The sequence below is a fragment of the Netta rufina genome (assembly GCF_964035555.1).
Source record: "Netta rufina genome assembly, chromosome: 6".
In the NCBI taxonomy this organism is placed as follows: Eukaryota; Metazoa; Chordata; class Aves; order Anseriformes; family Anatidae; genus Netta; species Netta rufina.
The window spans coordinates 9,424,143-9,437,226 of NC_140129.1; the positions used below are offsets into that span (position 1 = coordinate 9,424,143).

General features: G+C 44.3%; 1 protein-coding gene across 1 annotated transcript in view; it reads right to left on the bottom strand.

Moving 5' to 3' along the window:
* Positions 1-13,084, bottom strand: part of ABCA12 (ATP binding cassette subfamily A member 12) — a gene marked incomplete at its 5' end in the record, with an annotated part of 82,240 nt that overhangs the window by 13,941 nt on the left and 55,215 nt on the right. Inside the window, 8 exons of the mRNA XM_084288991.1 lie at positions 2,460-2,565; positions 3,876-3,963; positions 4,973-5,100; positions 7,343-7,436; positions 8,302-8,388; positions 9,584-9,836; positions 11,146-11,284; positions 12,367-12,591. Of these exons, the coding sequence (XP_084145117.1) occupies positions 2,460-2,565; positions 3,876-3,963; positions 4,973-5,100; positions 7,343-7,436; positions 8,302-8,388; positions 9,584-9,836; positions 11,146-11,284; positions 12,367-12,591 (1,120 nt within the window). The remainder of the gene's footprint in view (positions 1-2,459; positions 2,566-3,875; positions 3,964-4,972; positions 5,101-7,342; positions 7,437-8,301; positions 8,389-9,583; positions 9,837-11,145; positions 11,285-12,366; positions 12,592-13,084) is intronic.

Genomic DNA, 13,084 nt, shown 5'->3' on the forward strand with positions numbered 1-13,084 from the left:
TATCTGGACTTAGGCACCTGAATAAATGCTTCAGTTCTCAGTGGGTGCTGGTTGCTATTAAAGGCAAAGAGATTTGCTAGCGCACAGCACCTCTGAAATGTAAGCTCCTTAGTGCCTGACTTTGGGCAGCTGTAAAAGGAAGGACAATCTTGGGCTATTTTCCCGAAGAAGGAACACTCTGACTCAGGGGCCAGCAAGGAGGAAACTGTGGTTTTAGGTGACCAACTGCCATACTGAGCAAATAAATCTGCAAGGGAAGATTTCCCAGGAAATTCATTTCCAAGGGGAAAAAATCCTCAGCCTTGTCATGAGCAAGCAAAATGAAATTAAAATCTTGGGCTGCTGATAAAACCCCATAAACAGCCAGGAAATGTTTCCCTTCTCTAAAAGAGAGAGAGAGAAAGATACTGTCTGTCTAATCTGTTAATGCTCCACTATAAAGCCATTTTCCTTTGCTGAAGCTTAGGCTAGAAGTCAGAATTTCCATTTCAATGCTTTCTCTTTTTTGTTGGTTGGGATTGAGAGAAGAGAAAGCACAATATACATAAGTCAAAAGCTATTATGACTTGCTTAGTGACAGGGTAAAAAGCTCTTCATGTATTTTTAAAAAAAAAATATACACTAAGTCAAACCTCTAAAGCAGGACTGGCACCTCTTTCAAACTGCTGAAACGACAACACACTTTTATCTGGCCATTTCAATGCTTCTTAAACTGTCATTTATTTGTCACAAAAACAAATAGATTTAGCTGCCAGGGACGTACCACATGGACCGTCTGTTCAATTGTATTTCAAACTGGATTTACACTACCCCGGGGGAGCTATCCTCGTCCATTCATTTTATTTTCCCCATTCTATGGATCAGATCATTAGTGGGAAGCGGAGAATTATCTGCCTGGTCATTTACTACCGAGCATTTCGTTCAGGAAAAAAAGACACACACACAGCAGGACAGACGGAATAAAAACTGCTGCTATTCTCTCCCACTGAAAATTGTTATTTTGCTGGTATCAAACTTTCCCTGTGCAAACTTTCTGACTGTCCACATGAGCCTTTCGTCCCACTACCACATGCGCTGGGAATACAGAGATGGGGCGAGCATCACTGCTTAATAATTCAGCTGCTTTGGGAAGTGCCTGCTGCTGGAAGCACACAGCTCAGGTCTCCTCTCTCTGCACCCTGGCAGGGGCTGCGGCTTTGCCCCGTGCTTTTGTAGTGCATACTGAAGAGCTTGAACCTTCTGACCTCAAGGGCATGCTGTGATCTCAAAGGTACAGGCCTTTATTTTAGGACAGGGGTAGAGACAAGGCGCTGGTTTTGCTTGTTGTGAGGGGACTCGCAGTGCATCAGCATGTGCAGGTGGGAAGAGAGATGTGCTGGATGTGCTGCTTCGACTTGCAATCGGCACTCTGCTGTGCCTTGGATTCATGGCATGGCACTGCAGGCTTCAGAGCAGGTGCCCTCTCCCTTATAGTTAAATTCAGACACATCATCGAGGAGTAGTCTTATGAGCAAAGTGACACTGTCACCTATCTTGCTGTCACCTGGAACAGCCGGCATCAGAGATGAGGGGGGCTTGGCATGGCCACGACATGGCTGGAAGGGCACTGCTTGTCACAGAAAATCAGCTGGGGGGGCATTCTGCACACAATCGCTACTCTTGTCAGGTCCAATACAGCTCTGTATAAGGCTTCTTAAAATGACATCCATAAAACCTTCCCCTCTTCTCCCTGCAGCCCTCCATCCCCAGGGACAGGTGTACACACACAAACATATTCATGCCCGTGCTGCACCCTGAACATAGGCTAACCAGCAAACACTAAAATAAGGTACCCAGGTTTGTCAGCAGCAATTTGGGTTGCTGCATTGCATTACTGAGAAGAAACTATGAGAATTTATGAGCCCAAATGGGCTACTAATGCTCCTTGGGACCTGTGTGCTTCATGCGTGAGAGGAAAAATAGAGCTGAAAATGATGTTTCTCACTTAATCTCACTCTCTCTCGTTCACACTCAAAGACAAACATACACATACCCACACATCTCGAGCTGCTCTCAGCAGAAGGGTGAAATATTAAAATTAACTAATCAAAACCACCCATGGGGATGACCTGAAGTAGCCTTTCTGTGCATAACTAACAGGCACCTAACAAAAGATAGCTATTTCAGTACCATAATGAGAAGCAATAAATCCAATAGCAACCGTTGCCAGTTTTTGGATGAAGAAGTATTTTATGTAGAAGCTGGGGTCTTCCCTGTCCAAGTCCCCTGAATCTTTGACAAAGGCACATAAAACATGCCTTATTCACGTTTTTCAATTCTGTTTTTAAAGGAATCTGCATCATTTGGAATTCAAAAAATGGCCTCACTGGAGTCAAGGTAAGTGCTGTCATTGATTTCAACACAGCCATGATATTCCCCTAGTTGGGAGAAATTATCTGTTCATGTGAAGGGCCACCTACCATAACTGGAAGACTCATTTTTTGGCAGATTAGCTCGAAGAATGAAGTTGTTCAAGCTGTTCAGATAGGCTGGAAGGCTGTGATAACCTTCGGGATTATACCACACCTGCACAGAATTGAGAAATTGAAACAAATTGGGAGAGAAACTGTTACTGATAACATTTTGGTTTCTTCTGCTTGCACAAATGAATCATTCCTTCGCTGTTATCTGAATTCATAAGGCTCTACAAGTTAAAGTCCCATGATTAAACCACATCAAGCACCAAATGAGTATAAAAGCACATTTTGCTTAAAACGTGAGCAGTCCCATCAGCTTCATTTGCCTTCTGGGAGAGAAGAAAGAAGCACTAGCTGGCTACGTGACAAAGCATACAGATTTTCTTTTCTGTAATAAGTTGCTCAGATCTTAAGAGCACCAGCAGTGGTGACTTCCAAAAGAAGGCTGGACCAGTCAAACATTAAGGAAAAGACTGCTTTAGGGCAGAAAATTGCCACCTTCTCTTTTAGCAACAGCCCTTCCCACCCTCATGGTAACTCTGTTTTTGCCTTTTGTTTAGAGGTGTAAGCTCCCTTTCATAGCACAGAGGGCTTATGCTATTAAGGTTAGAGGCTTAAACACAGCCCACAGCATTCCCCTTTGCACATCCCCAAGTTCTACACACTCAATGACTTTATTTTCCTTGCCCTAGCAGAGCAAGTACTGCTAGAGAAAGAGAGGGCTGGGAGTCTGCCCTGTCTCCAGCACTATCAAGGTTTCAGGTATTAAATCTGACACATGACAAGCAAATATCGAAAGCTTTCAGATACAGGATCGGAGGGGTGAAAACACCTGGAAACTGATTATAAGAGCTCTGAGCACTAGTGAAACAATAAACTTCAAGATTCCCTTTTCTTGGGCCACCTCTGAAAACAGCACAGCTCTTGCAGGAGCATTCTACTTACTGGTAGCTAGGTTTTCCAAGGAGATGAGGGGATCTTGTCAACTCTTGTGTTTCTTTTCTACCTTAGATTTCAGCCTTGCTATTTTATTTATTTATTTATTTATTTTTAACACTGATGTGTTAGAACATTTTCACTGAGCAGAAACAGAGAAATGGGTAAATCAGAACATACAAGGCAGCCCTAGCTAAGGTACGTATGTTCTCTCGTGAGATGAAGGTGCCACTAACTGATCTTTTCACTTCTCTGTAATAAAATTATGACAGCAGAAAAATTGTTTCCTACTAGCAAGAGAAGTCAGACCAATAAAGAAGAATGGGGAGAGGAGAGGAAATAAACTGAAAGTCATCTCTGCCATGCCAAGCTGCAGATTTCAGAAGTTTTCACTTTATTTTCTGCAGTATCACTGAACTCAACATCACTCCTGCATCCCCCACTTCCCCTGCCACAACAAGCTAGCAGATGGAGGTCAGTTACCTTAGTTAATGTTCTGCTGGGCGGCACTGGCTTGATGTCAAACTGAAGATCTCTTGTCAAAGGCATCCCAAAGCTCCAGCCGCCATACCTGAGGGAAAAACCCAGAAGGAAACGCACTGTTATCCTCACCCAGAAGCTTTAATACCACAGTTGATGTATAGTAACATGGGCTCTTTGGAAACATTCATGTGCTGCATGCTACCATCACCTTAATTAATTCTTGGTTGACTTGAAACAGAAGAGCTTATCCCAGTATGTGGTATGATGCCATGCCAACACAGCTACAGGAGCCCTTATTTGGGGGAAAAAAAAGGAAACAAACTCAGAGGCACTGTCACAAAATTGCCTGCATTTGAGAAGCATTTTGGAGCTGCTTCCTCACCACACTGGAACAAGATGACTGCTGCTCTCCCAGAAGCTGAGCAGCTCAGGTTAAATCAATGGACGGATGAACATATTCCTTGACAACCTTAATGGCAGGCTATTTTTGCCCCAAGACATGCTGTGCAGCTGTGATGCAGACTCCACATACTAATAGCTCCAACAGCCCCCTGGTGCAAGAAAACACTCAACTTCTAACTTCCTTGGAACAGATGCACTTGTTTAAGTGAAGCACACACCAAGACTCTTCAGAGAATTAAACCTGAAGGAGAATCTCTCCCTAGGGTTTGCTTCATGACAGGCTGTGTCAGATTTTCCTCTTTTTAAACATTTCTGAGCCAGACAACAGCTCATCTGCGGATGCAGCCATCAGCCCATCAAGTGATTGACATGTTATCCCTAGGTGCTCTCTGCTATGATCGAGCAGAGCACTTACACAAAACCCTTATCTTTAGCTCTGTAACTGCAGTGCATTTTACCTCCTTCTACCAGGTTCACAGAGACCATCAGCAGTGGGGTCCTGCTAAACCCTTACTTTACTGCCCCCACTTCTAGTACAGGGGTATGATACATGTGAGATGTGCTCCCATTGCAGTTATACAATCTGAGAATCGTAGAATTGATTAGGTTTGGGTTGGAAGGGACCTTAAAGATCATCTCATTCCAACACCCCTGCCATGGGCAGTGCAGAGAAGGACTGGAGGCATGTGCTGTACCGTTTTTGCAGGAACTCTTTGGTGGTTGCCAGAATGTAGGTCTCCACATTGTGCCCTGTAACGTTATAGAGCATCCGTGTAGAGAAGGTCCTTCTGTGAGGGGGAGTGTAGTTCGTCTGCGGGCATGTCTGAGAGGAGTTAAGGGAAAAACAAACAAACAAACAAACAAACAAAAAAAACATTAGTGGCTGCGCTTTAACTAAAAACTTAGCATACCAGGACAAGCTTGAGAGCTGGCAAAGGTGACATTCTGGTCCCGGGACTGATTCCTACAGAAGCTGGTGATCTGCAAATCAGGGCGCCAAGACCCACAGCATACATCCCTGTGTGCTGCTCTCGATGCATTTAGTGAGGCGCTTCAAAAACAACCTTTGCTTGAGTCTACACTTCAGTTTTACTAACATCAATGAGACCTTGAAATGTGCTTCATGCTAGGTAGGAAGATTTTTCCCGAATTAAGGCTGATCCTATTTAGAAGAACTTCAGAGTGACTGCGCTGACAATGGCAGAGGGCAAAACAGCTTCATGGAGCAGAAAACTCCACAGTGGCCTCAAACTCTCATCTCGCATTTCACAGTAGCTGTGCTCTACATTTTTACTTTACTGTCAGTCATTGGGAATATTTTCCAGAGCCTCAGAGAACCCTTGGATTAGTCCTGAATATATAATTTAACACACTGAGGGTCAAAATTGCATCGACTGTTTCGTAAGGTTGAAACGTCCTACGCCAGACAGCATGCTGGCTGCTTCTTTCAACTCATCCATAACAAAAACCCTGGCCTCCCCTATTGTGTATCTGTTCAAAACTTTACATCAGAATACACAAAATAGCTGCCTTCACGCTGAGGAACACCTGCCTGTGCCTGCTAGAAGTGAGAATCAGCTTTGAACATTATCCTGACTTACCAGAGGAATGATGCCAATACTTTTAACGATGTGAAATTAAGTGTGTGTCCAGAAAACTGCATAAAATAGCTGCATTGTAAGGAATGGCGAGGAATGTTCTACTAAGTAGACGCTTTATCTTACAAGTAGTGTCAAGCTGCGCCTTGAATTTGGTTTCCTACTGGAAAAAACTGAAGACAGGTGAACAGCACTGTGGGGAGGAGAGCTCACCTTCCAACTGGACACGTTCAATTTTAACTTTCTTGGGGCAGAATCTGTCTTTTCCCCCTGTGCATCTAAAGGCACTGAGCTCGGCAGGGTCCAGATCTGGTCCTGTATGTACCACCTCAATGCAAATAACTGATATTGTTAATCACTGCTATTTGTAATGGGGAACAGTGTAAAAGCAGACAGATCTAGACTTTGCATAAAGTTAAATTCTGAAGAGCAAACAGCAATAATAGCTGTGCTTTCACATAATGACAGTGCTGTATAAAATGCAATTTTCCTCTTGAATACATGCTCACCTCTGCTAAATGGGACAATCATACAACACTCAAAAACACCACTAAGCCTTTCCCCACCAAGGGGAGCAAGTCAGATATATTAGCATGAAAATCTTCTGAGGTTGCCATTTCCTTTCCTGTCCCCAAAGTGGTGCAGACAGTCATTACCCAGGGTACAAAATCATGGAATCAGTACAGTTGGAAAGACCTCCAAGATCATCTGGTCCACCACCAATGACACTAAATGACACTAAATGACACAATGACACTAAACCATGTCCCTAAGCACCAGGCCCAACCTCTCCTTGAACAACCCCAGGGACCGTGACTCCACCACCTCCCTGGGCAACCCGTCCCAATGCCTGGCTGTTCTTTCTGAGAAAAAATGTCTCCTCATTTCCAGCCTGAACCTCCCCTGGCACAACTTGAGGCCATTCCCTCTGGTCCTATCACTAGTTATCTGAGAGAAGACGCTGACCCCCAGCTCCCCACACCTTCCTTTCAGGTAGCTGCAGAGAGCAATAATGTCTGCCCTGATTCTCTTCTTCTCCAGACTAAACATCCCGTTGGCCTCTGTCCGTTGACCTATCCTGCCCAGGTCCCTCTGCGGGGCCTCTCTACCCTCCTGCAGATCGACGCTGCCCCTCAACTTGGTGCCATCTGCAAATTGAGGGTGCCTGCAATTCCCTCAGCCAAATATCAAGAAAGGTATTAAAGTGGATGGGCCCCAACACCGACCCCTGGAGACCCACGATCAGGAAAAGACAAGAGCCCTCCGTCCCTGGGTGGGCTTGAACCACCAACCTTTCAGTTAACAGCCGAACGCGCTAACCGATTGCGCCACAGAGACATGCAGCCCAGCACAAACAGGAGGCATTTTGAACACTGAGTTCCCTGCAGTTATGCCTGCTCAGAAGACTGCTCCCAACCCACACGTATCCCCCCCAAACTCCCTCCTTTTTGGGTTTATTCGAATTACCTGGATGCCATCTGTGCAGTTGCAGACAGAATACTTGGTCTGGGGGTTTCCATTGGTAATCCAAGGGCCAAGCATGTCTTCACTTAAACACTGCCTGAAAATGAACACATTTTCCTCTGAGGTTCTCTATACTGAGGCATAAATGATCCTAACTGATGTCACATTTAATGACAGCAAAGATAGAAGTGAGTAGATTCAGTGGAATACAAGACCTAGTCAGCTCTGGGGGCTTGAGGGAGTTTTTGTCCTCCTGCTGACTTGGCAGAGAACCCTCACCACAGTTCTCCATGCCTGGGTTCATTCAGCTGATTAGAAAGAACCCAGACACCTCTTTATTACCACAGTGGGCAGCGTAAGGAGATAGCTCACCCAGGCCAAACTTTCCAGGTATGGGGTCAACCTGCTCTTATCCTGGCATCCTGTCACCACCAAAAATGTTCTTTTACTACTCACAGTAAAGGAACCCACTTAGAGTGGTGGATACTTCTTCAGGCAAACAAAACCACCAGGTTCAAGGCCCTGGAACTGTGTGGAAGTTCTAGCCTCAGCCTTAAAGCACAAGTACAGCTTGCTGTCTTCAAGCATATCTACAGTTTTGTGCTGGCAGATATGAGCCTTCACTCCAAGCCATGCGGGCTCTCAAGCAGGGCTGAGGTTTGCTTCACACCTATCAGGACAACTTAGCTCAAGACTGACCTTCATCCAGTCAGCTCCATCTGTAAGGGGAGCAGTGAGCTTGGACCTGCTTTCAAAAGGCCACAAGAACATTTTCTAGTGAGCTGAGTCTGCAAGTCTGTCTGGAGACAGGCAGGAGGTATTTTTTCTCTGTATGTGGCACCCGCACATGCAAATTCTGCAGATGATCAAAGATGGCTATTAAGGGTCTGCTGGCTAACAGGGTTATGTCAAATCTCTCGCAGACAGGATTTAAATGGGAAAATAAAACAAGAACTACTTACGAATTGCTTGCGTTCATGCATGTGTTATCTGTCCCAGGGAAAGCAAGCATCGATGCGACTAAAGCATCTGTGGTTGCATTGAAATTCCTAAAATATAACAATAAAAAAAAAGTTCAAGGTTCTTCCACTACCACTGAGCAGAAGAAAGCTGTCTGAATGAAACAAGATTTATTTATGATGCTAAATAAATGATTATTTGTGGTGCTAGTCCTGCAAACCACTTAAGTAAAAGCAGCACATGAGGGCAGTGGCACAGGTTTAAAAGAACTGGTCCTTGCTTAGCACTGCACTCCTACTCCAGTGACTTGCTGCCTCCAGATCGAAGCAAGATACTGAGGAGCTTTTGAACGACCAAAACTCTGTTTCCAGGGAAAAAGCATCTACTGCAATTTTCAGGCACAACTTCTGGTCTCGTCTCAATCAGCTCTCACATCTGTGAAGTCCATTTGTTTTAGGTCATTCAGAAAGATGCTCCTGCCTCCTGACCCAGCTATCCAGCAGTTATCCATCAGGAGAAGCAGAGAGCTTTAGGAATACAGGACTCAGAGACACGTGGCTCCTTCCCCCATCTAGCAGTACTGAAGCAGAAAGGCATGAGCAGCCCTGGGAAAGAACACCTGAGAGCAGACGTGTGATTTGTAATGATGTTCCAGATTAATTTTCTATTGCTCTCTTAAAGCTGAGAACCACTGGAGAAAGCAGTTAACCTCATGAAATCAGAATGGGACAAATTATATTCCTTTTGGTAATGGGATTTTAAGCACAAGGAAATCATTCAGTGGTAACGTCCTAATCATGTTCTTCAGATCACTGCATGCCTTGGACTAGTGAGTGCTGGGCGAGAAAGCATGTCCTGTGCTACCAGAGGGGAGGGCAATGCAGCCAGTTCACAAGATGAACAGAATTTGATCCCATAGCTGTAACACTAGAGCCAACTAATGTGGCACCTCCGTTTCACATCAGGGGAAGAGTAAATATACATTTTTTAAAATCCTTCAAGGCAATATGGCTGTCACAGGGACAGAAGACTCCAATGGCAAATGCAACAACAAATATTTTTCACGTTTCAGAGTTAATTTCAACTGAGAGGTTGTTTTTCTAAAGCTTCCTGATTGCTGGCCTAAGCCAAGCCATCTCCCCTAGAGAACCCCTAGGAACAGGATTTTATCACTACATGTTATCTGCATGATACATTTCCACTGTATTTGCTTAAAAATAATCCTGATGATAACAACTGGCTTATAAACCAATGGGTTTAAGGATGGAAACAAACAGCACTCACCCAAAGAAATCTGCCTGGTCAGATGTGCCGTACAGAGAGGGGGAAAGAATCAGTTCTGGATATTCGGTCTCCTTAGTTCTTAGCGTCCCAAGTCCCATTGCTGCCGTCACAAAGAGGACTGGGAGGATGACCTGAGCAATGAAGCCTCGGACATCCCGCCGGGTATGGTGGAATCTCTTAATGAATAAAGCTGACGTCTTCTTAAGCAGCAACGGCAAACCTTGCAGGCTCTTTGACCTTATCAGGAGCTGATCTGGGTACAAAAGAACACATTTTGTCATGGATCAGTATTTGCTAAATGCAGAGAAAAGACACTTACAGATCCCTGGGAATAATGTTGGTTACCCTCTCTTCTTTATCAGATGAAAAAATCCTAACTACAAGGTTGGAACACACCCTCCTTTGGACAGGATTCAGGTTTTGTCTTGAGTTATGAGCTCAGTAACACCAGTTTTTAGCTTGATTTCAAATGCATAAAAATGGTATGCATTTTGACATCTTGCAGGAGAAACACACACTTCCAGATGCAACGAGTTATCTACATCCTACCTACCCAGCTGCAACTTTTATGTTTGCAAACTGAAAATTCTCGTCATTGAGAAAGCAAGTCCTCAGACAAATCAATAAGAGAATTCATTCAGGAACGAGAAAACAAGGCACAAACTATTTGATCACTTACGTGGACAAGTTTGCAGCACACTAAAAGCAGAAGCGAACCCTGTGCAACCTATTCCTCTTCATAAAATATTAACCTATATAATACAACATGAAGCAAATCATCTTCAGTGCTCTCATTAGGGATGACATAAAACACTTCTCTACACGTCTGGGTTACTGTTTATGGAACTGCACATCTCCAGTGCAGGTCAGCTTTGAGAAGCAAGTATGAAAATACCTTTGTGTCGTCCCTTAACTGTTCCCCTAACTATAAATGATAGATTCATAAGTAAAAAACTTTTCTTTGTCAGAAAGGATGTTCAGGATTTTTTTGGACCATGCCACCTTCTGCAGCTCTTGCACTCTCAGAGATAATGCTGTACCTTGACTATCTTCTGAAGGTGAATTTATGTCACTGTCTGGCCCTTTTTGATGTTTGCCCTTACTGGAACGGTTGGGACACAGCAAAGAACTCCAAGAAAGATCCAGCTCAGAGCTGTGCTGCTTTTGCAGCAGGCTGAGGGGTTTCCACAAAGTTTCTCTCAAATTCTACTAATTGCATAGAAATAAATCTCTGCATCAATTACAGCAATTACTTTCAGAGGTATACATTTGCTCCTTCACCCACACACTATATTTGATTAGATTAAACCTGAATCAAATTAAAGGGAGGCGGATACAAACAAAACCCCTCTGTAATTTGTTCTGCAATTCAGACATTCCAAACCAGTGGATCTAAACAACTGTTGAGTGCCGTGCTTCTAGTGATTAATTGGTTTTGTGATTTCTGGTTGGGTGAAACGTGGTTTCCAACACAGAAAGAGAACAGGAAAGCTCAAATCAGTCTGTCATTCACTTTTTGCATCTGTGACAAAGCTGGAATAAATCTGGAGGTAATTCAGTACCATCTCTCTCCGTGAAGGTGTCTGTGTTCACAGACATTTCTTCACTGGCAATTTGACCACTGGCTCCAGGCAGTTGTTGAGGCAGTTCAGTATCTTCTTGTGGATCCTTCCCAAGCTCTTTTGTCAGATTGAGAAACACCTACACAGCAAGAAAACATAAAGGAAAATTGGTCCAAATTACTCCATTTTCCAAACCAATAATCAGAATCCACTCTCCTGCATGCTTCTGTAGCTCCCATTCCTACTCTGTAGCTCTTTGTGGAGCAAATGCGGATGACAATCCTCTTTTTATTCCCTTTGTGTTCTGAGGGAGAAATTCACTTTTTTTTTTTTCAGTATAAAATTGTTGTCCAGCTACCTGTCACCTCTCTTGCTGCAGCAGTGGCAAACTAAACTTTTGCAGCTGCCCACAGCTGGACTTACCTTGCCCTAATGCCACCCTGCTGCCATAACTACTGAGTAGGTGTTAAAGAAGCTGCATCTCAGCACACTGGCAGCATACCCTGCTTGGTATCAGTAAAGAAACAAGTAGGGTTGTCTCCCTGGGATATTTTCCTTTCCAGCCCCTGACAATCCTGACTGCCTCAACACAAACAAACAAGGATTTCTGGACAGAAAGGTGACAAACTGCATCTCTTCCGTGAGAGGAAGTTTGCATCATTTAAAACTACTTCTTACAACTCATTGTTTAAAGCTGCTTTTTGTTTCTGATGTAACTAAATGCTTGTGGTTATTGTGTTTATTATGACAGGAGATTTTCTGTGGGCAGGAAGATGCCTGTGTTATTCTGAGATGCTCCAGGTGACTCACTTGTGCATGGCAGAATCCATGCTGAAGTTTAGCATTTAGACTGTTTTCTAACTGTCTGGAGACAACCCCAAATTCACAGCGATGAGAAGCAAACCTCGAACAGAAATGTGTCTTTGCTCTCTCTCCCCTGTCTAACTCCAACATCTTATTTTCCAGGTAAAATGCTGAAAGGTCTTAGCAAGGTAAGGCAGTGGTATGCTTCGTGCATTAGTAAATTTAGTAGATTGATGAATTCAGCTACTTGCTCACATGTTCATAAACGTAGCACAGTGAGAAACCAAACCACCTCTTCCCTTGTCTGTGACTCCCATGTCCCAAACATGCCATCATCTACCCCAGAAAGCAGAGCTACACAGTTCTGGGAAGTTAATCTCAATAAACATTTCATTTAATTGAGTCCTGAGCTCGTACCTCTTCCACGGTTGTGTTTGAAATCCCGTAGCAACCAAGGTGGAGATCACTCAAGCTGGTATCAAGGGCTCTGAGAAGCGCCTGGTAGGCCCCCGAGACTGTGGACTTGAAGGGGGGAAGCACGTACACGAGCTCCCCACCAATATCCTCCTTGAGATAAGCCTCTGGAAGGTGGGACTGGATCAGGGAGGTCACTGCTGCGGTGTCACACTCCTCTATCATATTCTGAAAAAGGAAGAAAACACTCTGGTCAACGGGAGGGCTGTGAGGTCAATATTCCTGCTGCAGGATTCAGCCCCAATTCTGTGCTGCAGTATAACCAGCGGACAGACTTAATCCAGACAGGCAGTATTTCAGTTTATACAGCAAAAGGAGATGAAACTGGGCTTCTGGCATTTGAAGATGACTGAAGAATGTGGCACAGACTCCCTGCCCCTCGTTGTGCTGAGGAAGAGATGAGCTCTGGGGACTTTTTGGACTACACTGTGCCCATCTTGGTCCATCCAGAGCTCACCGAGCTCCCTCTATCCACAGGCATACTGGGACGGACTGACCATTTTGTACCAGCTAGAGGTTTTACAGTACAGACGAGAAGCCTAGCCACAAGGGAGAGCTGACACCTGAACTTGGCTGCCAGCACAATTACAACCTTTTTCCTCATGAAAAACAGGGCTTGCACATGGGTCCTTTGTCATTTTTTCTAGCTGTACTGCCAGCA